Source organism: Diplotaxodon limnothrissa, linkage group LG7 (genome assembly GCF_057381915.1).
Source record: "Diplotaxodon limnothrissa isolate DT_005_m linkage group LG7, D_limnothrissa_male_GT1.1, whole genome shotgun sequence".
Classification (NCBI taxonomy): domain Eukaryota; kingdom Metazoa; phylum Chordata; class Actinopteri; order Cichliformes; family Cichlidae; genus Diplotaxodon; species Diplotaxodon limnothrissa.
This window is the reverse complement of record NC_140602.1, coordinates 58154627-58179451: the sequence shown is the minus strand read 5'-3', so window position 1 is coordinate 58179451 and position 24825 is coordinate 58154627. Positions and strand designations below refer to the sequence as shown.

Below are 24825 nucleotides of genomic sequence, written 5' to 3'. Positions count from 1 at the left end.
CAATACCCCCTCCCAACCCCCCCAAAAACAAAACAAAACAAAACAGTTATCTTGTGTCAAAAGTCATATTTTGTAGTATTTGAGATGAACTGTAGCAGTTGCCATTTGCATTTTTCGAGTCTTTCATTCTGCTTTGTCAAACTGAAAAGTTTTGTTTATCAGGCTAATCTGAGGAGGACCTAGTAGATAGCGTTCTGTTACAATTGTCTACCCTAGAGGCCTAGAAAGACAGAGGGGCCTCCTACTCTTTCATGCTGATAACAATGCAGCTCCTTAGTGTGTGTGTACTGCACACTATACTGACATTCTCTATGGTCCAACATGTTGCCCTGCCTACTGCTTACTCAAGCATTGCAACTCAATTTTACTTGGAGGCTTGCTTTGAAGATTATAAGAGATCAAGTTTTGAAGGGTGCTGCCCTTGGGTGGGAGAACAACCTCCTGCAGTGCAACAGACCTGCGGGAGAGCTTTGCTGTAGTCCAGGCTGGACTCAGTTATGATATACTGTTTGCTGCTGCCACTGATTCAAACATACTGTCATCATTTTCAAAATGTGCATTTTTTGTTTTCCATCTACTCCATTCTTCTGGCAGCGCTACTGCTTAAACTTTGAAACAATGTCTTTTGTTTTCTGTTGTAAATTTCTAATTTGAAACATGATAAAGTCCATTATCAATAGCCTTGTGCTCAACCCCACTGGATACACAAGTTGGACCTCAAAGGGAAATAAGATGAAGGGAGGTTGGCTGGTGCAAGAACACATGCAAATGCCCAGCTCTAATTCAGATACAGCTGAAGGGCAAAACAACATAATCCAGTGCAAATTCTAGCCTGCAAACCATTCTTGATTGTTTGTACTTTTCCTTCATCTTTGTGTGCTGTTGAGACCTACACATAAAAGTACACTGTGAACTGTGGGGTGGTTAGATCAATGACACATGAGAATCTACCTTGTAAATATTTCATCATGAACCCTGCGAGAAGCAAATTCATGTGAATAAACATAATGATAAAACTAACCTAGACCCTTCAGTGTCCACAGCGCTTTAATTTAAGGATGTTTGTGAACTTCCTAAATCTGGAAGAGGACATAATCAGGAATTAATCAGAACACATAAGTTTTCTGTGCTTCAGAAGTGTGTACACCCACTGAAATCTTTCAAATGTCAGTCATTATTTCTAGAAATTAGTATTTGGCCTTAAAATTAGCATTCCACCTCTGTGGCCCGCTTCAGCCGCTGGCAATGTGCTGTCTGCAATTAAAGAAGCTGCAGTTTACGATCTGTCTAAAATGTAATCTCGGCGCTGAAGTGTACCTTTGACTTAATCAAAAACCCACAAAATTCAACACCAATAGAAATGGAATGTAACAAAGTACATATACATTATAATTCTGCTCTACTACATTTCTCGGAGGCTAATGTGCTCATTTATCCCACAGCTCTATTTGTGTATCAAATTACATTTTTTCATAACCGTCTTGCTCAGTATCTACAGTTTGGGGTTTAAAAGTAAAGATGATGCATCCCTTTATGGCAGAGAATTATTTTTCTATTTTACTGGCTTTAATTTTAAAAAAAAAAAAAAATTCTCCCCTATAGCCTTTTTTAATTGCAGTTTGGTCCATATAAAGCTATCAAGTCATAAAGCCACCAAGTTTCCTATTTATGACATTCTGTGTTACTGTATTTTGCCTGCTACAAGCCTGTTTAAACACGACTCTGTTGTTTATTTGTATGCATGCTGGACATGTGGAGGTCTATAGTGCAACTACAACTGGACAGGTCCAAATTTTTTGTGGGCCGACACAGCGGTACAGTGGGTAGCAATGCTACCCACAACAAGGAAGAAGGTCCTAGTTCAATTCAATTCAATTTTCAATTCAATTTTATTCATATAGCGCCAAATCACAACAAAAGTCGCCTCAAGGCGCTTTATATTGTACAGTAGATACAGAGAAAAAGTTGCCTGGGGTCTGTCTGTGTAGACTTTGCATGTTTTTTTGCCATAGTCCAAAAACATGTTGGCTAAGTCAGCTGGGGCTACAGCTTCCAAACAGTAAGGATAATGGATGGATATTTGGACAGATGGTTGGTTTTCCTGCTTTTGCTTTGGCACAGATTTTATACCAGATGCTCTTTCTGACACAATCCTCCCATTTTGTCTGGGCTTTAGGAGTACTCTACCTTACAATCACTGTAATCACATTACATTTTTTCATAGTGCATTATTGTACTAAATTCAACAATCACTTTACAGTAACAATTATGTAATTCTTTGTGTTACAAAGATTTTGCCTAACAAAGCTATATTTCCTGAGGGTTCAAGAACTGAAGGAAAGTTCAGCTTCAACAATCAAATCGTATTTATTCAAATACACCAGTGCTGCTGCCTGTCAATCAAATTATGTTATGACATGTAAACATAACTTGTATCTAGTTGTTGGTCACTTCAGAGAATCATCACCCTGTTATGCTGTTGTTGTATAAGCAAATTTATAAAAGGCAGCTAGATTGGCTAATCCTTACTCCTTTAATCTGTTAGGTTGTGTTCTGCTCCAGCCTAAATATAAGGCACACCCACAGTCAAGAGCTGAAACAACATGTGAATCCTGCCTATGTCTCAGAAAAATCATACCATGTCATATATACCTATTCATTTTTTACCTTCCTTAACTTAGATGGCTTCAATAATGCTATGTTGACAGCATTAATACTGTAACTTGCTCACTCACTCACTCACTCGCTGTACCTGAATGTAAATAAATATGACTGTGGGAGACACCAGACAACAACAGTCTTTATAATTGGCAGTAGATGTGACACCTGTCACTTCATTGTCAAGAAGATTCATCTGAAGCAGGAATGGATGAGAGTCATTCCTTTACTTCCACAAGTGGAAGCTGGCGATGACTACCTTTTATCTCCACGTTTCTCTTTCCGTTCTATCTAAGATGCTTGTTTTATGCATTTTCTGAATCTCTCTTTTCTCTATATATCTCTCATCTCTCGTATCAAACATGCATCCCTTTCTTTGTGCGGCCTGAATCATCAGAGAGATCTTTTTATTTTTTTTCACATCCTAGTCCCCGAGGAGGGCTACTGAATAAAAGAAAAGTAATAACTTGGCAGTTTCCCTAGTGCATACATCTAACTTTCCTTGCCTACAAGTTTTCCAGCACAAAATTGTAGTTTTCTGCTTATGATGTTCTTTTGTTTGTCTCTCCCCTTGTAAATGTGAGTCATGTTGTTTCAGATGTGTTGGCACAGTGAGAGAAAGGCGGAATGAAGTCCGGTGTTAGACATGCCCACCTCTTAGAGGCGACTTCATGGCAGCCTCCACCATACCAACAAGCAGCTGGAGACTCTTGGGGTCTTGGGCGAGGCCGGAAGCGAACGCTGCCAGGGCATCGGCATGACGACCCAGGTACTGTAGGGCAACACCCTGACGAAAGTAAGCCTGAAAAGAAAAAACACAATTATAATTTTTTTTACATTTTTAAAATTTCATATTTTTTGACATTTTGAAACACTTGTTTATTTCTCTTCTGAGGTTTGTTGAAATACTGCAAAAATATATAACTGCAGTTTTATGCAAAACAGCAATAAAGCTACACGTATACATAAAAGGGCATAGCGGTGATTAATTTAGCAAAATGCTAAATGGACGGGTACTTATATAGCACCTTACTATTCACTTTCAGCACTTTATATTACAGGTCTTATTCACCAAAGCAGACACGCATTCATACTGCACTCTTTTTTCTTCTTCTATGCCTAAGTGCTTCTTATCTAACATTCACACACACACTCGCACTCTGGTGTATCCAAAAATATGGTGACACATGGAGTGGAGGAGCTGGGGATCAATACACTAACTTTAGACCATGTTTAATACAAACATTCACCATATTAACACTACATAACAGAACTTTCACTTTAAATGGTCTGTTTGGTTCTTTGTTCACACCATGAAAAGTTAAGTTTAAAAAATGTAATATCCTTATTTATCATATTTATCTCTAAATGTGGATTGTTGCTTTGAAGTCTGACGAAGAAACAAAACTTGTAATATTTATAATGTCTTTGTTCAACAGTCAGACTTCAAAGCAACAATCCACAAGTTTTGTTTCTTCATTTATGTCCTTAACACTTGGGATTCGACTGTACTGTTAGCTCCACTGTTAGGGAATAGCCTCCTGTTCAGCAAGCCAGAAGTCTTTCCATTTTAGATTTTTACATGACTGTCTTTGAGAAGGCTCTGAAAAAGATCCAATAGTTTAAACATTTACAGAACCCATTCTGAATAAGGAGAACAGTTACACTTGATAGTTAACAGAGTTTGGCACAGCTGTTTTTGTTCTATGGTTCCAACAGCTGTATTTGAATTGTTTAAAAGCACACAGAAAACTGTGCTCTTCTCTAAAACATTTTTACTTTAGTCTAATCTACTTGCTAGTCCACACACTACTGTACTGTTTGATTTATTTGCACATATGTGTTAGCCATGCATCTATTATTCTTTGTTTTTAACGTGGGGTATCCTAAATGTTCCCTAATGAAACCTGTTCTATTTATAGATTTTTGATTTGCTTTGATATTTGGTCATCAAACACAGCAAGACATCATTATTCAGTGTCTGAAAAACTCAGGTACATTAGCTGTAGTTGTTGGGTCTGCGCTTCCACAGCCCCACTGGTTTAGAGACTTATTCCCGATAACGAAGCAAGATGAACACCTCAACCAGTTTTTCACATGCTAGCAAGGGAAGGATCTCAGAGCAGCCCTTCTGCCCTCGGTGTAAGACCACTTTGAAGAACAATCACCCCACAGCAGCCTTTTATTTCTGTGACACACAGTTTCACAAACACTCATTGTAAAAATCCCCCTATGGTGTCAGGCACTAGGTGTGTATGCATGTGTGTGTGTGTGTGTGTATGTATGTGTATGGATGTGCACGTGAGAGTGTGAGTTTGTGTCTGGGGGTGCGTTGGTGTGACCTCCTGTCCACAATAGGGTCATAAAGGCAGGAAGTTTACTAAACAAGAAAACAGAACCCTCACATAGGATGTGCTCCTATAAAAGACTATAGCCTCCTCCACCAACACGCTGGGGAGAGAGTCAGAAACAAAGTAATGTCTTTGACCATATAGTTTGAACCAAGCCTTACAAATTTAAGTACAATAATGGCAACATTTAACAATTTGACTCCAACAGTAGTAAAAACAACCTTTGGATTAAAAGTAACTTTTTAAGAAGTGCTCAGTGATTTTCACATAACCTTAAATAATGAAAAGGTCGAGCACCGATGTGGCATTTACACATTGGTTACACACTCTTTCCATATAACACACAGCAACATGCATTTCATTAGGACCCCTTGTGCATTTCACAGCTGGATTAGAGACAATGCATCATGACATCAGATTCATGAAGACAACTCAAGAGACGGCACGTGCAACACAAACATATCTTCTTCTCTCACTGCTGACCTTACTGTAACCTAATTGTCTTGCCCCCTTCTCTCTTCGCCTTCATTCCTCTTCTTTTTACTTCTCATTTATCATCCAACCCTCCCTCCCCCCATTTAAGCACAAGCTCTCATGACAGTGAGTGAATTAAGACAAAGAGGAGATCAATTAGATTACATGCTAGCTGCTGTCCCGCCTGCCACTTTCTACAGCCATGCCGTCTTTGTCCCATCCTCATCTTCAGACAGCTTCATTGAAACAAATGGAGTCTGAGGTCAAGTCTCAGTGCAGAATGTGAACAGACCACGGTGTCATTTCACTGATGATTAACACGAAAGTGATTTAAATGGTTGGTAATTACAGCTGAGGCCATATGCCTTAACACACTCATTATGAAAATGCCTCAGTCAGTCACAGCAGGCTAATATTATAATATTCTCTATTTGTGGAGCACTTTTCAAAAAATCAGAGTCAAAAGTTAAATTGCTACAAAATATGAAATACTTAAGCTGTCCAATTAAAGTGAGTTTTAAGAAGCTGGTTTAAGGTTTTAATGTTGTGGATCGTTGAGCTATCTGAGTTCATATTGCCGGCAAAATCCTAGAGTTTGTTCTCAAGTCTCCGTCCACTAGTGTTCCTAACCTGATCTCTCTTTGTACATAGATTTCTTGGACCTGTCCCTTAACCAGTTTGGAGTGTCTGTTTGTCGGAGTGGCATAGAGCGTGGAGAAGTGTGAGTGGCAGAAGAGGAGTGATTGTGTGAGCAAGAAGAGGAGAACAGAGACTGTGTGGATTCCCCACTTTCCCCCCTGGAACCCTGTGCCCCCTTTCCCTGCACCTGTAAATATACTGCACCATGCAGTTAATCCCCTTTGACAGTTTTCCAACAGTCTTAAAGGTGTTCTCAGAGATGCTGAGCACTTGTTGGCCCTTTTGCCTTCACTCTGCGGTCCATCTCATCCCAGACCATCAGAACTGGGTTTAGGTCAGGTGACTATGGAGGCCAGGCCATCTGGTGCAGCCCTCCATTACTCTCCTTTTTGGTCAAATAGCCCATATACACTCTGGAGGTCATCGTCCTGTTGAAAAATTAATGATGGTCCAACTAAATGCAAACTGGATGGGATCGCTGCAGGATGCTGTGGCAGCCATACTGGTTGAGTATGCCTTCAGTTTTGAATAAATCCCCAACAGTGTCACCAGCAAAGCACCCCTACACCTCCTCCTCTATGCTTCACAGTGGGAACCATGCATGTAGAGACCATACGTTCACCTTTTCTGTGTTGCACAAAGACATGGCAGGGGGAACCAAAGATCTCAAATTTGGACTCATCAGACCAGAGCACAGATTTCCACTGGTCTTTCATTCCTTATGTCTCTTGGCCCAAACAAATCTCTTCTGCTTGTTGCTTTTCCTTAGTAGTGGTTTCTTAGCAGCTATTTGACAGTAAAGGCTGATTTTCGCAGTCTCCTTTGAACAGTTGATGTAGAGATTTGTCTGCTACTGGAACTCTGTGTGGCATTTATCTGGGCTCTAATCTCAGATGCTGTCAACTTACAATTTCTGAGGCTGGTGACTCAGATGAATTTATCCTCAGTAGCAGACTTGACTGTTGGTCTTCCTTTCCTGGGGCGGTCCTCATGTGAGCCAGTTTAGTCGTACAGTAGATGGTTTTTGTGACTGCCCTGGCTGTTAGCAATTTTCCGAATTGAGTGACCTTCAGTTCTGAAAGTAATGATGGACTGTTGTTTCTCTTTATTTAGAATTTATATTATGGTGAGAACCAATCAGCTAACAGTTGTCAGGGCTGTGAGCTGTGTACCAACCTGCATTCTGCACAACACAACTGATGGTCCCAACCATATTAAGAAAGCAAGAAATTCCACAAATAAACTCTGACAAGGCACACCTGTGAAGTGAAAACAATTTCAGGTGACTACATCATGAAGCTCCTTGAGAGAAGACCAAGGGTTTGCAACGCTGTCAACAAAGCGTGTTTCAGTGTAGCTATTTTCAGGAATCTAAAATATAAGACATATCTAGAGTTATTTATCATTTTTTCTTTGCTACATAATTCCACATATCTTGTGTCATATATTTGATGTCTTCAGTATGTATCTACTATGCAGAAAGTAGTAAAAAATAAAGAAAAACCATTAAATGAGAAGGTGTGTCCAAACTTTTGACTGGTAGTGTATATTTTAAAAATACATTTAGAAATTATAAGAACTCTTTCATTAGGAATATCATAGATGTACTCCAAAATGATTGTCAAATAATGGGTATATAAATACTGAATAAATGCTTTAAAGTGGCAGGATTAATTCCAACAGCTCTAAGTCATTCCTGTTGACAACCACAACTTAAACCATAACACCAGGCAATCAACATCTGTTGATTAAATTAACAAATTTTCTGGTTCTCTTGGTTCTCAGTGACAACTGGATCACATCTTGGAGAAGCTCACTGCAGTCGTGAGTTCTCAGATTCGGCTCTTTGAGCACAAGAATGACAACATCACGTCAGCGTAAGCTCACGGCTCTCCAACGGGAGATTGAGAGACCAGTGTCGGACTGTTAGAACAACTTTAAATTCCCATGAGTTGTTCGCACTAAAGTAAAAACCACCATCACTTCATGCGGATACCCCTTCAGCGCCAGCTGCGGTCTCAAGGCTGGAGCTGAACAACAACACCCTGATATGGACTGTGTTTAGACTGTTCTTCCCATTCTATGCAAGGCCACCCGGGTTGGCTGGAAGACTGTTTACTTAGCCTGGCAAGGCTAAGGACACTGTCTCAACTGAACTCTGGACAGACACACACACACACACACACACACACACAGACATATATATATACACATGCAGATGTACACTCATCCCCCCTTACCCCTCCAAACGCCTTCGACGCTTATTCCCTTCTGATGCTGACGGTGGATCAAGGAGTCTGGCTGTCTCTCACCCTTTACCCATCCCTGTTGCTTGTCATGTGTTTCTTTGGTGTATTAAGAGTTTTTTCATGTGCTATGTGCAGAGGTGGGGTTTTTTTTCTGTTCTCAAACTGATCTCCCTATTGGAGCTCAGTCTGGGGGGAGTTAGTTTTTTCTCCTTATCTTTCCTCATGTGGTGCTTTTCCATTGTTATACCTCTCTGACCTGTCTTCCCCATGTGATGTTTTCGTGTAATCTATGTATGGTCGGAGGGAAAGATGGCGCCGCCATTGCGTGCAATAGGTCGGCAGCCTTAACATGAAATTTCCCCTTGTGGGACTAATAAAGGTATCTTATCTTAATAAACTGTGTGTGTCTGGGTCATGCACTAGACTGGGAAAAAAATTTAATTTCCATTTGATAATTGTATCTATTGTAAAGTAGTATCAACTACCAGCAATGATGCCAAGTGTCCGTGCTGGGGATAGAGATATAGCAACCTGGCCTCTGACCCTCATGCAGGCTGGAGAGGATAGAAGAGGAGCTAGACTGGGATGTAGTGCTGGGGTGACATATGGACACCCCACCTGTGTGCCTACCTCTACTTAGCACTGCCCCTCAAAACTGTTGCCTTCATGCTGATCTGGCTAGTGTGTGGAGGATGCAGTGTTTCTCATTTAGGCATTCATGTTCTATTCTGGACCTTCTAGGGGGAAAATCCAGTCAAAAAGGATAATTATATCAGAGGAGGAAAGTTATAATCACAGTGATGATCATTATCTCTGCATGAGCAGACAAGCAGCATAATGGGTAAGGTTGAGTAGCATGTGTGCGTATGGGAGTGAGAGAGTGAGGATGAGAGGTTAAATCTATATAGGTGTGTGTGTGTAAGAACGTTCTACCCCTATCAGTGGCGTAAACATGCCAGATCCAGACAGAAAATGACAGCAGGAAGAGTCTGCCTCCACCACCACCTCCAGCCTCCTGCTCACACACATCCTGCCTATTAGCTCAGTCTGGCTACGCTGCCCACTAAGCACATGCAGGGGGTGCAGACAGCCTTACAGAGACACACACACAACACCACCACCTCGTGAACACAGAAACACACTCTTGGTATCGTTTATTCATTCTTTCTCTCAGCGGTGTTCTGGAACATCTCTGAAAAATCCTGTCAGATTACAGAGTCTCTTCCCAAGCTGCTGCGGTTATGTCTGGTTTGCAGGTATTTCACACTGATTCCCAGTTGAGCACTTAGACGGGCCCTTTAACATGACAGGTGAGCTGACATGTTTTCTTTGTTCATACTTACGTAGAACTCAAACATTGTTTATGTTATTAATTTAAATATTTTTAAAATACCAAATGATTACCAACAAAGATTTAAGTGAATCTACAGGTCCCCTACCTTTCTGTGAGTTTTTAGAGATTTTCAGCATAGAGATAAACTGTTCGTTTCATTGATTTACTGTGTGGTTCAATCTTGCTGCTGTCATAGAAAAAAAAAAGAAAATTCTGTACACAGACAGAATCAGTGAACACAGTGGGGCATTTAGTAGCTAAAAAGATATTTCTTTAGAGAGTAGATGGGGACAACCAAAAGTGCTAAAAGAGACTCAGGACTGAACTTTGACCAGTGACCAGAAAAGTGGTCTTAAATGACTGCCTGTGTTCCGCCCATAGACTTTATAAAAAGATGAACATATCCACCATAACATCACTCGCTGGATGTAAAGTCTGCATTTTGAAGCCTCAATGTTATAGTGAAGCCAGAAGTGACCATATGCACCTAAATTTGACTGTATCATGGTAGATGAATAAAAATGGACAAATTTGTTGGGAACTATTTTACAGTAACAAAATTACTTTATATCATACTTTAAATGTTTAAAAAGTAGCCTGTTGAAAAACAAATGAATTTGATATGGCTGTCATATATTATACCTGTGAACACAAAGAGAGATCCCCAGTGCTTTACTGAATTTGTTATTGACTAAAATAACAGCAAGTCAGTAAAGACCTGTTAACAGACGCCTTTAAAATTACAATTACTGTTTACCTAAAACTAGTGCTATACTGTACTGCATCAAATAAAAACTGCACTACCACAAAAGCCACAAGTACGAAAGAAAAAGTTGGCTGGTTGAAATGTCGTTTGCACCAGAGAACTAGATTATTCAGGATTTTTATATTTAGTATTTAGAGCAGATTGTTTTTCAGTGATTTCTTGTTTCTTGATTCATTTCGTCGTTACTGTTTAAAATAAATATGATGTGATAGTGTTACTGGCAGAGTATTTCAGTTAAGTAAAAGTCTAAATGTTTGAGGTGTTGCTGTATTGTGACTTGGGACTTAATATTGCTTTAAGAAGGTGAGCTATTTTTTCCATTCTTTACTTTCATTGCTTTTTAAAAAGTCTTATCCAAGTTTCTGAAAGACCCGTGAAGTACACAAATAAAATGAAACAAAAGTGGAGATGTTGGTGATATCTTTTATCTTTATTTCTCTGAAATTTCACCAATGGGGCTTAGTTTGTAATGAAAGTTTTTATAAATGACATTAGACCAACTTTACGCTTTGATTTACACTTAAATCCCTGTTCAAGAAAAGTAAAGATATTAATTAATTAATAATTAAAAAGAAAATAAAGCCGTTAGAAATAAAGGTAAGGACTCACTAAATATGTGACACAAAATCCTACACCTACATTACCTACTACATACACAAATGCTTTGTTCCATCCATTTTAAACAATAACCAATGACCAAGTTAGAATCACCAACTGACCGAACAGGTGTGTTTTTGTAATATATTTATCTGTCTGGCAACTGCTGAGACATTTTGTCTGAAGCAAAGTGTCGAACCAGCAAAAAATAATAGTAGATCGAATCAAAGAAAATGAAGGTGAGAGATGGTGACTGAGAGAGGTGCTGTGTGTCAGAGCAAAGGATGCTCACCAGATGAACAGCTGCTTCAATTACTGCTCGTAACTCACATTAATCGAGAACAGATGGCAGCACAAGTGGCGAGAGAGAGAGAGAAGACTGTGAGCAAGAGCAAGAGAGGATCCCATAAACGAGACATGATAGAGATTGATGTCTTTGGAAATCACAAAATCTCCCTCCAAACACACAACAAGATCTTCATTCTCATTTTATCTCGAGCCAACATGGAGTAAAAAAACTCTTTTTTTTTACCACTTTGTTGCTGACTGAACTGATTTATGTTTTAGAAGCTACAGAACAGCGGGGATCAAAAAGGGGCTAGGGGATAATAGCCACTAAACTTTTAAAATATAGCCAACAAAAGAATATTCGTATGTTCAAAATGAAGTATCATAATTAGTTAGTGACATAACTTAAAGTCTTGATCAGTCCTCCAGTGCCAGCTTAGCGAAAGATGCTATATTATAAACATAACTTAAGTTACAACAAGAACAACATCCGACCTGAGGGAAATTATTCTCTTTGTTGAAAGTTGCTGATGTCACCTGGCCATTGCTAAACAACAGCAGCTTCATTTTGCTAAGCCAATACCCCACTTATTCCACAGTGGGTGATAAAATGACATGCTGTGTGAGTTGTGAGCTGTGTGCTGTGTACTGTAAGACCTACAGAGTGAGATCATTATTTAGGAGCGTGAGACGTTCTGAGGGAGTCATTAAAAACAGCAATCTGTATTGTAAGGATGTCTCTTTGCAGGGTTTAATGCACATTATTACCAGGCTGAAGTATGATTAAACCCTGTGAATCCAAACGAGCAGATTTCTACAGCAGTGTACAGTTACTCACAGGCTGGGAATTAGCAGCCCTCCCATCTTGCACAGCAGTGTGATTCAAACAGCTTCTCTTAAAAAACTAGTCAGCCTGTAAAGTATTATGGTAGATGAAAATGGTGCTGAGTATGCATCTTCACAGAAAACTGGAAACACATAATCCAGTATGGATAAGAAACAAAGAGACAAAAACCTAATTAGAATTTTTAAATCTGACTTTGTAAGTAGGAAAAGCACAAACATTGGGTGGTGAAGATTAGGAGGTAATTGATCCTGCTTGTCCACAAACAGACAGACATCTTCAGTGGCAGAAATAAAAGTACAATGCCATAGGAAAATAAAACTTTTTGTTGTGAGTCATTCTGCTGTTGTTAAACAACTGTTTAGCATCATACTGCAGAATCATTTGTTTGGGTTGGATGTTGCCATGCTATATAAAGAAAGATACAGTAGGCCATAAAGTAGAAAAAAAAGATTAAAACCCCAATTATCTTATCTTCTTTCTGATCATAACTTACTAAATGAACATTATTTGGGTTATAACATAAAACTAGTGAGACCAAAGATCAAGTGAGCAGAATGGTTGTTTTTACATAGACCTCCTGCAATTTGAGTTTGTCTAAAAAAAAAGAAAAGGATTCACCTACTGGCAGTCATTAGAAAGGCAGATCAAAAGCACTTCTGCATTGGGTAAAGTGACTCCAGTGGTGAAAATTAAAGTCGATGTGCAACTGCCACAAACATAAGATCTTCAAATCAGATTGAGGCTAACTCCCCGGTTAGTCTGCATGAATATTAATCATTGTTTCACTGGGACACTAGCTAAGATGCAATAATTGAGTTAGAGTGGCCATAACTACCATTTCCACTGGGACCAATAAAGATGTTACACGGCCAGCTGTGGGCTCTTCCACACAGGCCAGCAGAGGCAGTCTAATGGCTTTACAAGTCTGTGCAGTAGAGTGTTTGAGTCAAAAGCCAACTACCAAAAAACCAAAAAAATTTTGAGATGGAGATGCAGATCCAGAGACTTAAAAAATTGAAAAAAGGATTTTAAAAGCACAAAGGTCAAGGACAAGGATGATTTCATCTCTCTTTTGTGCATGTGTTCCTGAGTTTGCACTGATGTTAACATATCTGAGTGTGGGTAACACATGCAGGGTCAAGACAGACACCTCTGGCATCATATGTTGAGGGACCACAGAATTTATCCCGATTCAATGGTTGAGGCGTCGCTGTCTGTCTGATGTAATCAGTCCAAGGGTAGCCACAGGTCATTAACTATGTTTGGCATGGAAAAGACACAACTGGGCTGCAACGTAGAGTTATTAGTAGACACAGAAGTGTCATTAGTGTTTCTTGGTTCATTTCACTCATTATACACACACCAGTGAATCAAAACACTATGATCAGTCACACATGAAGACAACAAAAATGATACTGTAACAATGGATCCTGAAAAGCTAAGCAACATTATTAGACCATAAAGAGTTAGTTTTCATACTGAGTGTGTTAGTTACAGGAGAAAAGACCTGATCAACTTGATGAGGGTCAGATTGTATTCTCTAAAACAGTAAGTTATTATCTGGTGTTCCAAGTCAACCAAATGACAGTGGCCCAATAGAAACTATGAGCCAGCAACAAATCTGATCCAGACTTAAAGAAACTATATTTCAACTTGTTTATACTATAAATGTCTGCTCCCACTAAAACATGCTGTTAAAACAAAAATATTGTCAGTTTCAAAAATCCTAACCGTTTAAGACATATCAGGGCATATGATACCACAGCTATAAATGCATAGATTTCATGAAGACAGACCAACACAACATATTACACAGGACACATTTCTTTAAAATAATGCAGTACTTTACTCAGTTACTCCCAGGAGAAAATAATTTGTTACGGTACTTTTCATGTTACTTATGCATTTCTCTGTAAAATGACTTGAAACACACTGCCTCATAATTACCATTTATCAATATAAACCTATAGGCTACAGTCCCACACACTGATATGGAGGTGGCTATCTTCGGCTGTATCCCAATTCAGGTTCTGCAGCCTTAAAGTACGCAGCCTTAACGGTCCACACGGGCCGCATACTCAAAGACCGCTAAGGCCGGAAGTGCGAGGCTTATGAAATGGGACAGTCTAGCCTCCGTTGTGCTGCCCAGGTTGCCAAGCAACCATGATACTAACAGCTGGAAATGTTTCATACAGCTTTGCTTGACAGAAATGAAGGAGAAAATCTTTTGTTCATTTGTTTGTTTGTTTCTACATGAGCTTTGATTTGATAAGTATCTGAGGCTGAGACCACGGGACTGTGAAATCATGATTATTGGGCCTCATTTCTGTGCTGAACAGTCATTTTAAGATTAGCTAGTAAATAACAATTAGCTGATGTTGTTCATGAGACTAAAGTCATCTCACTTTGGTAATGTAAATATAATATGGCCAATATTAAAGTTATTATTTCAATCATTATTAGTTATTACAGCAGTGAATGAACTCTGTTTCAAATACTGAGCTTCAGTAAAGATTCAAGCTGCGTTTATTTATATTTCCTGTCACCTTAAATCTTCACTCAAAGACAGGTTCCTTTTACACTGCATATATAAATGTATTATATATAAGAGACAGATATTGTTCTTTTAATATGTTGGCATTACTAAATTTCTCTCAGTACATACTTTAAATATCCATGAAATCATCATATTCTCTGTAAGATTAAGGTCAACTATTGAACAGCGTATATTTTAAAATAAAGGCTGTAAAACCAAGTTAGTACAAACATCGCTAATGTCACATAACTTTCCCGACATGTGGCCAACAGTAATGTTTTAATATTCTTCGTTATTAAACATTTGCACATAAATAAGTGACATAATATTCAGTACTTACTTTTACAAGTTTACTCTTTGGCCGCTCCGCTTCCGCTTTTTTTTTTTTTTTTTCGGCAAAATTATCCACACCCACCGCCGCGCTATGCATTCTGGGGTATGTTGGACCACGAAGTCTACACCGCCACATACTTGAAATTCAGGGAAATGAAGGACGCATTTGAGGGCCGCATTTCGAGCAGCCTTTGAATTGGGACAGCCTTCGTCACGTCGCTGTGATGTAATCGGCCTTAAAATGCGGCCTTTGAGGCTGCAGACCCTGAATTGGGATACAGCCTTCGTCTTTTATCCTGTCTTCCTTCTCCCCAACCAGTCACGGCAGATGGTCGCCCCTTCCTAAGCCTGGTTCTGCCAGAGGTTTCTTCCTGTTAAAAGAGTGTTTTTCCTTCCCACTGTCGCCAAGGTGCTTGCTCATAAGGGGTCATATGACTGTTGGGTTTTTCTCTGTATGTATTATAGTAGGGTCTACCTTACAATATAAAGTGCCTTGAGGTGATTGATCTTGTCATTTGGCACTAGGGCTGCCACAAACGATCATTTTGATAGTCGACTAGTCACCGATTTTTTATTTTTGCGATTAGTTGACTAATCAGATCATGCATCCATTGGACGTACAACCTACAGCTTATTGCACCAGCATGCAAATGCTCTTATTGTCATGGTCGGCTGTGTGGCAGGCAGGCAGGAGTGGTGGACCCAAAATGCAGGATTCTCAGGACACGAGGTTTAGACAGAAAATGCAGCTTTATTGCTGGAGCAGAACATCAAGATAAAATAAAACTCACAAAAGCAAACAAAACTCTAAACAGAGATGCAGGAGGACTGGAAATCCTAAACACGCAGCAAGTGAGGGTGAACAGACGTTAACGATGCGACACCGAGTAGGGGAAGACACAGACACTAAATACAAGAGGTGAACGGAGCAAAGAGGAAACAGCTGGGAGACACGGCTGACGTTGATTACACTGACGAGACAGGGAGAGCACAAAGCTGAACGCACTGACAAAGGACACAGACCTACAAAATAAGACAGGAAGCACACGCCAGACAGAGACAGACTCGTAAACAGGCATAATGACGTCATGGACAAACAGAGGGACATACGGGCAGAGAAGACCAAGCACAGGCAACCTAAACCAAACATAAGGGCAAGATAACAAAACCTAAACCAGACATAATCATCATCGTCATCAACATCATCATCAGATAACTAAAGAATCAGAATATAATTGTAATCAAAACAGTATCACCAGAGAATAACCAATCCATAATGCAAAAATAAACCAAAACATAAGAAACTCAAAATGCTGGGTCGACCCGACCCAGGACCGTGACACTTATAATAATAATAATAATAATGGATTCCATTTATAAAGCACTTTTCTAGGCACCCAAAGCGCTTTACAATTCCACTATTCATTCACTCTCACATTCACACACTGGTGGAGGCAAGCTACAGTTGTAGCCACAGCTGCCCTGGGGCAGACTGACAGAAGCGAGGCTGCCATATCGCTCCATCGGCCCCTCTGGCCATCACCAGTAGGCGGTAGGTGAAGTGTCTTGCCCAAGGACACAACGACCGAGACTTATATAACTATCATTAGCTTACAGCTTTGAGTGTTTAAGGTATGTGCTAACTAAAAATAAAGACAAGATGATAGTTTATTAAACTTGAATGAAATTTGCAGATTGTTTCGGTGGAGTTTAATAAACTCAGCCGTCTGCTCCTTGCTATCTAAAATATAACAGGACACCGGAGTATATTCTCGAGCATCTCACACTTCTGATAATCAGCTGTCTGCTTGACGTGTATTCAGCTGTGTAAAAACTATAACTTTAATCTCAGCCAAACCGATTTACTCAGGAACGAATAAAATACTGAAAAAAGCCAAACAATAACATTTTTAAGTTATCTAAGTGACTTATATATCATGTTTAACCTGAGTAGCAAAAGACGGGGGTGGGTTTGAAAATGATTTTCCGGGAGTCCGGTGTTCTCACCGACTCTAGTGAGCCTTGAGCTAGCTATCGAGCTGGTGGGTAACAGACGTCTCCGAAAATGTGGGAGCACTTTTGAAAATACAGTGGCTTGCAAAAGTATTCGGCCCCCTTGAACTTTCCCACATTTTGTCACATTACAGCCACAAACATGAATCAATTTTATTGGAATTCCACGTGAAAGACAAATACAAAGTGGTGTACACGTGAGAAGTGGAACGAAAATCATACATGATTCCAAACATTTTTTACAAATAAATAACTGAAAAGTGGGGTGTGTGTAATTATTCAGCCCCCTGAGTCAATACTTTGTAGAACCACCTTTTGCTGCAATTACAGCTGCCAGTCTTTTAGGGTTTGTCTCTACCAGCTTTGCACATGTAGAGACTGAAATCCTTGCCCATTCTTCTTTGCAAAACAGCTCCAGCTCAGTCAGATTAGATGGAAAGCGTTTGTGAACAGCAGTTTTCAGATCTTGCCACAGATTCTCGATTGGATTTAGATCTGGACTTTGACTGGGCCATTCTAACACATGGATATGTTTTGTTTTAAACCATTCCAGTGTTGCCCTGGCTTTATGTTTAGGGTCGTTGTCCCGCTGGAAGGTGAACCTCCGCCCCAGTCTCAAGTCTTTTGCAGACTCCAAGAGATTTTCTTCCAAGATTGCTCTGTATTTGGCTCCATCCATCTTCCCATCAACTCTGAGCAGCTTCCCTGTCCCTGCTGAAGAGAAGCACCCCCAGAGCACGATGCTGCCACCACCATATTTGACAGTGGAGATGGTGTTCAGAGTGATGTGCAGTGTTAGTTTTCCGCCACACATAGCGTTTTGCATTTTATCCACAAAGTTCCATTTTGGTCTCATCTGACCAGAGCACCTTCTTCCACATGTTTGCTGTGTCCCCCACATGGCTTGTGGCAAACTGCAAACGGGACTTCTTATGGTTTTCTGTTCTGCCAACTTTGTGCAGTGCACAACTAATAGTTGTTCTATGGACAGATTCCCCCACCTGAGCTGTAGATCTCTGCAGCTCGTCCAGAGTCAACATGGGCCGCATTGGCTGCATTTTGGATCAGCGCTCTCCTTGTTCGGCCTGTGAGTTTAGGTGGACGGCCTTGTCTTGGTTGGTTTACAGTTGTGCCATACTCCTTCCATTTCTGAATGATAGCTTGAACAGTGCTCCGTGGGATGTTCAAGGCTTGGGAAATCTTTTTGTAGCCTAAGCCTGCTTTAAATTTCTCAATAGCTTTATCCCTGACCTGTCTGGTGTCTAAATCCAATCGAGAATCTGTGGCAAGATCTGACAATTGCTGTTCACAAATGCTGTCCATCTAATCTGACTGAGGTGGAGCTATTTTGCAAAGAAATGTAAAAAATGTTTGGAATGATGTATGATTTTCGTTCCACTTCTCACGTGTACACCACTTTGTATTTGTCTTTCACGTGGAATTCCAGTAACATTGATTCATGTTTGTGGCTGTAATGTGACAAAATGTGGAAAAGTTCAAGGGGGCCCGAATACTTTTGCAAGCCACTGTATGTGGTGTCTTGATAAACCAAGCAGATATTTGAAGTTTACACAGCTACATTCTCACCTGAAAATATGTTAAACGTTTATTTTGTGACCCAGAAAGAATAATAACAGTAATATTAAAACTTACTAGCTGCCGCCATTGTTGGAAACTGAGCAGGTCCGCGATGGGCCACACTATGAATTCTGGGACACTGCTTCTACTTCTTCTGGGTTTAATGGCAGCTGGCATTGAGCATCCATTATCATTTATAATTTCTCCTTCTAGGTTGAAGCTGTTAATTTGGGGCTTTTTCCCCCCTACAAACATGTTTTTTTATTGTTTTATTGTGTGTATTATGTTATAGTAAATCTTTCATAACATTCGTTTTGTAAGTGCTATACATATAATGTTTAATATTATCAGAAGTAGCAACTATGAGAACTCCTGGACATAAAAAAGTATTATCAGATCATGTAGTTTTTATTACATATTTTGGAAAACAAACATATGGGGGATCTTTTTCTATTTTAGTCAAGACTGTGGGATCAAAATACATTCAGTTAAGTGGGCTGCTGATAACATGTGGTTGCTTAAATCTAAATCAACACATAAGGAATTAACAGAAGAGGCCTTTTTTCAATCTGCCTTTGAAATGTGATGTCTGGAGGTCAATATAAAGGAGCAGCTGACGCATTCTTTCTGTTTTTATCTCCTTCTGAAGAGCTCAGGACCTCTTCACCGCAGCTGTTCAAACACCTGATCCCCACTTTAAATTTTCACTCCACACTAGCTTCTAGTAACACCAGCTCCATCTTCAACACCACCGTATGTCATCACGGCAAAACTCTGTGAGGATAACCTGAGATGGATGTCAACTCAAACATTTAACCTTGCTGTACAGAATGAGTCACTCTGAACTGAGCTCTCTGAATTAAAGAAAGCATTTTCTCTGTCACACACAAGTAATTTAAGTTGACCTGAACACACCAGCTTTAGTCCCTTGGTGACCAGAACCAATCCCTTTTTTTTTCCCTTCTCCTTCTTTATCTGTAGAGCCAGACCCTGAGTCATTCCCTTGACCCATTCATGTATGTGAATATCACTATCAGCCACCATCTTTAGAACAGCCTCTCTCAGCACCACATGCAGACACACACAGACAAACACATATATACACTCAAGTCGCTGCAAAAAATATGCATAAATGGGCAAGTGGGGAGGGGAGAAAGACAAGTAACCTTCTGATCTGGTTAACTGCAGCGCAGCAGAGGGGTTTGGTTCTCTTACACCGGGTAATTAGGCTGTCACTCAGCAGGCTGCTGCTGCATTTGTGTTTGCGAATGAGCTCGTGCAGCAAGGCGGGTGACCAGTTGATTGCCTTGGTGACCTTCAGCCCTAAAGAAAGCAGGTATTCCAGAGCCAATCTACAGAGAACCATCCCTGTTCCTATTAATCCCATTGCACTGAAATTTGCTGCAATTTAAATCAGAGCCTAAACAGAGGGTGCTCGCAAGATCCTCAATGAATAGGAGGTAATAGAGCTAATGAACTAAAATAATTATTCAAACCCATTTCTAGACATAAAAAGCCCACACGTTCACAGATATAGTATTGACGACCCATAAAACAGTAGCATTCAACTAATTCTGCATTCTGATTTCTTATTTAAGGATTTAGGACAACAAAAACTAAAACAGACAAAAGAACCATATGTAAATCACACCAAAAATGTATGTGTGTTTTAAAGAAGCAGGTAGTTGAGGTGGTTGCTGATAAAAAAAAAAAAAGAGTCTCTGCTGCTGCTTGTTTCATGTGTGAAGTCATGTAAATTATGCTGGAAATGGTGGCGTGAGATGTTGAAGGTTCACAGAAAGGTATTTTACACAGTACACACATGAATACATACAGTAACTTGATTTTATCACATGCAGTGTCAAACCAAGATGTTCAGATACTGTAAAGCATCTAGTAAATTGTACTGTAAACTGGGTGATGCTGCCTTTTTTTTTTTTTTTTTTTTTTTTTAAACGTATGTTTATTTGTTTTTTCAACAGTATCAACACCAACATAAAATGAACGTATGGCAGTCATTAAAATAATAATAATAATAATAACAACACTAATAATAATAATAATAATAATAATAATAATAATAATAGTAATAACGATAATTGAAGTGTTAATCCTAAAGGGTTCCAAATAAATGCATAGTTAAAAAAATTAAATTAAACCATACAAATAAATACAATTAAAAAAAATAAATAAATAAAAATAAAAATAAAAAAATAAATCATAATATAGGTTACATAGTATATTCCCAACAGCAAGTCAGACATTATTCATTATCTAGTTGTCTTATTCACTCACCGCCCCCCCCCCACATCCCCACTCCTCAGTAGATCCAAAAATATCTTCCAGATGTTGTAAAATTCAGAAGCCTTCTTTCTAACAATATAGGTCAGTTTCTCAAGAGCTAAACTCGATGTTAAATTATTTAACCAGTGGTTAAAAGAGGGGCAACCAACATTCTTCCAGCATAAGGCGATACAGCGTTTGGCCTGTAGCAAACAAAGATCGACCATTATTCTTTCCTCACAAGACAGAGTACAGTCATCTGGATACAAGCCTAAAATGCATAACTTAGGGCAAAGCGGTACAGGAGAAGTTGTGATCTGAGAGATATATTGTAACACAGAGCTCCAAAATTTTTGGATCTCTTCACATTTCCATAGGCAGTGATATAGTGTACCCTGATGCCTATTACACTTATAGCATAGATCAATTATATTAGGATCAAATTTATTTAATTGTACAGGGGACATGTATGTTCGCATTATCCAATTAAATTGTATCATTCTCAAACGAGTGTTAATGGTCTGAGTGTGTGTTTTTGAACATATTTTACCCCATTCAGTATATGAAATATCTTCTTGTAAGTCACTAATCCACTCCCGTCTTTTACTATCAGAGTTATCCTTATGGTGTTCAACTAACAGGCTATAAAACTGGGACACCAGTCTTTTACCAAAACAGTTTTTTGTAACATGAGTTTCTAGGATGGAGAGTGGGGGTTGGTGCACTGAATTGTTTAAGTGTGCCAGAATAAAACTTCTAAGTTGCAGATACTTAAAAAAGTGTTTCTGCGGTAAATCAAACTTTGCCCTTAATTCACTGAATGACATTAGAGAATATTCCTCATATACGTCCTGTAGTTTCGCAATGCCCTTGTTCAGCCAAGCTTTAAAGCCCATGTCATTCTTAGCCGGGGCAAAGAGTTCATTACCCCAAATTGGGGAGAAACAGGACAACCCAGAAGAGTCATTCAACATTTTTTGTACTTCATGCCAAACAACAACAGTGTTTTTTACAAAGGGATTAGTAGTAATTTTCTTTAAAGTTTTAAAGGGTGCTGAGTATAAATAGCTATTTAACGACAGACCCTTTGAGGACATTCTTTCAGTTGCTAACCAGGGAAGGGAAATATCGTTTGAAAACCAAAACATAGTGGTCCTCAGCTGAGCAGCCCAATAGTACCATTTTAAATTTGGAAACTGTAGTCCTCCCCTATCATATGGTAAATACAAGAGGGAGAGTCTGAGTCTTGGCTTCCTATTGTTCCAGATGAAATTAGAAAGAAGCTTTCTGGTCTTGGAAAAAAAAGAAGGAGGAGGGGCCAGCGGAATTGACTGAAAGATATATAGGAATTTAGGTAATATAGTCATCTTTACTATGTTTATTCTTCCCAGTAAAGAAAGAGGCAACGATATTAATCTAGTGATCTCATCCGACAACCCTACCACCAGGGGCTCATAATTGGCTGAACTAAGATTGCTTATCGTTGGGGTTACTCTGATGCCTAAATATTTAAATCCCTCTGCGGCATTCACAAATGGGTGGGATACAACTGGTTTCAACCTCTCGTTCATATTTAAAAACATAATGGATGATTTTTCTTCGTTCACTTTGAACCCAGAGAAACTGCTAAATTGATCGAATAGCTTCAGGAGAGATGGTATTGATTCTGCAAGGTGTGATAGAAACACAACAGTATCGTCAGCGTACATTGCAATTTTGTGTAGCATCTCCCCGATTTTAATACCATGGATCGAGGGATGTGATCTAATTGCTATCGCTAAAGGTTCCATGGCTAGTACAAAAAGCAGAGGTGAAATCGGAGACCCTTGCCTGGTGCCTCGAGATAGCTCAAAAGGACTAGAGATGAGATTATTGGTAGATACCATTGCAACCGAATCAGCAAGTAAAATTTCAATCCATCGGCGGAAGTGATCACCAAATCCAAAACGCTTAAGCACCTCAATTAGATAGGGCCATTCAACTCGATCGAACGCCTTCTCCGCGTCGAGTGATAGTATTGCAGTATCAGGTAACTCTTCACATTCGTGGATTATATTGAGAACTCTCCTCACATTGTGGAACCCCTGGCGATTTTGAACGAAACCATTTTGATCTCCGTGTATAATGGCTGGAAGAGCCCTCTCCAGCCTCATAGCCAAAGCCTTAGCTATGATTTTGGAGTCAGAATTTAACAGCGATATGGGTCTGTAAGAACCCCTTTCGGCTGGCGCTTTGCTCGGTTTTAGAATGAGAGTGATCAGGGCACTACGAAATGTAGCAGGGAGGCGACCTGTTTCATAGGATTCCAAATAAACATCTAATACTGGGGGAATTAATTTTGCTTTAAATAGCTTGTAAATATCTATCGGAAGCCCATCAGGACCCGAAGCCTTACCACCTCTCATGTTCGTAATTGCATCAGAAACGTCATTGAAATTTATTTCTCTCTCCAATTCATTTTTCACATCCTCAGAAATACAGGGAAAGATCAATCTATCCAAGAAAGCATTTTGGCTTACCAGGTCCAGTGGGCTGTCAGATTTATATAGGGATTTATAATACGAGACAAAGGTGTTATTAATTTCTGTGGGATCTGTAGATAATTCCCCTTGATCGTTCCTAATTATATTAATGGCTCTGTCAGATTCAAGTTTCTTTATCTGCCAAGCTAGTAGTCTACCCGGCTTTTCACCCTGATCATAAAACGTCTGTTTCAATCTTATTAAACCATCTTCAGCTTTAAGCATAGACAGCTCCTCGTATTTAGCTTTAAGAGTCAATAACTCCTGTTTTTTCTGTGTTGAATCATCTATGTTAACTTCTCTCTCTAATTCTCTAATTTTATTGTCTAATTCGTTCATTGTCTGTTTGAATTTGTTAAATTTAGAACTGGTGAAACTTATCATTTGTCCTCTAATATATGCCTTAAAAGCTTCCCACCTAACGGCTGCAGTTGTTTGAATTGTATTAATTGAGAAGTAGAGATCAATGTGTTCTCCTACAAATTTCATAAAGTCAGAATCATGTATCCATTTAGGGTGCAAGCGCCACTTGTTTGAGCGGCTATTCACTTGTTCTACCTCATAAAATAGTGAGGTTGGGGCATGATCTGACAACACAATGCTGTCATATATACACTTAGTTATATTGGGTAGCAAAGATGAGGAAATTAAAAAATAATCTATTCGGGAGTGGGATTTAAATACTGCTGAATAGCATGAGAATTCCCTTTTATTGGGGTTTTGAATTCTCCATGGATCACAGAGGTTCAGATCTTTCAAATATTGTTGTATTTTTTTTCTTGTTTGAGAGTGTGAAGTGTCTATCCCTGATGAGCGGTCAAGCTTCGGGTCCAGAGTACAATTTAAGTCACCTGCCAATATTATCCTACCAGGAAGGGTAGCTATCAATAGAAATAAATTCTCAAAAAATGAAGGGTTATCATCATTAGGGCCATAAACATTAACTAAATTGAAATTCTCTTTCAAGAGAGTTCCTTGAACCACCAAAAATCTGCCAGCTTTATCATAAACAGTGTTATTTACTTGGAAAGGCACTGAATTATGAATTAACACCATAACCCCCCTCGCGTGCGAAGGGCAACAGGATGCTAGCACTTTGCCTGGCCATCTCCTACGTACTTTCACCAGATCCTCTCTGAGTAAATGGGTCTCTTGGATAAACGCTATTGATGACTCAAGTTGTTTAAGCCTGGTAATAACCTGTTTTAGTTTAACCACTTTTACCATTCCTCTCACATTCCAAGAAGTAAATTTAAAAGTCTTATATGAAGTCATCTATTCTTATTAATACAACAGATTGTGCAACATAGTATCTTCATTTGGTTGTTGGTAAACCTTTCAGTATCTCTAACTGTTGT

The 24825-nt window shown here is 39.4% G+C and overlaps 1 protein-coding gene across 1 annotated transcript in view; it reads right to left on the bottom strand.

Annotated features, from left to right (window-relative positions):
• The window catches only part of ttc28 (tetratricopeptide repeat domain 28), a 167029-nt gene that overhangs the window by 71775 nt on the left and 70429 nt on the right, over window positions 1–24825 (bottom strand). Inside the window, exon 3 of the mRNA XM_085358541.1 lies at window positions 3313–3460. Within this exon, the coding sequence (XP_085214667.1) occupies window positions 3313–3460 (148 nt within the window). The remainder of the gene's footprint in view (window positions 1–3312; window positions 3461–24825) is intronic.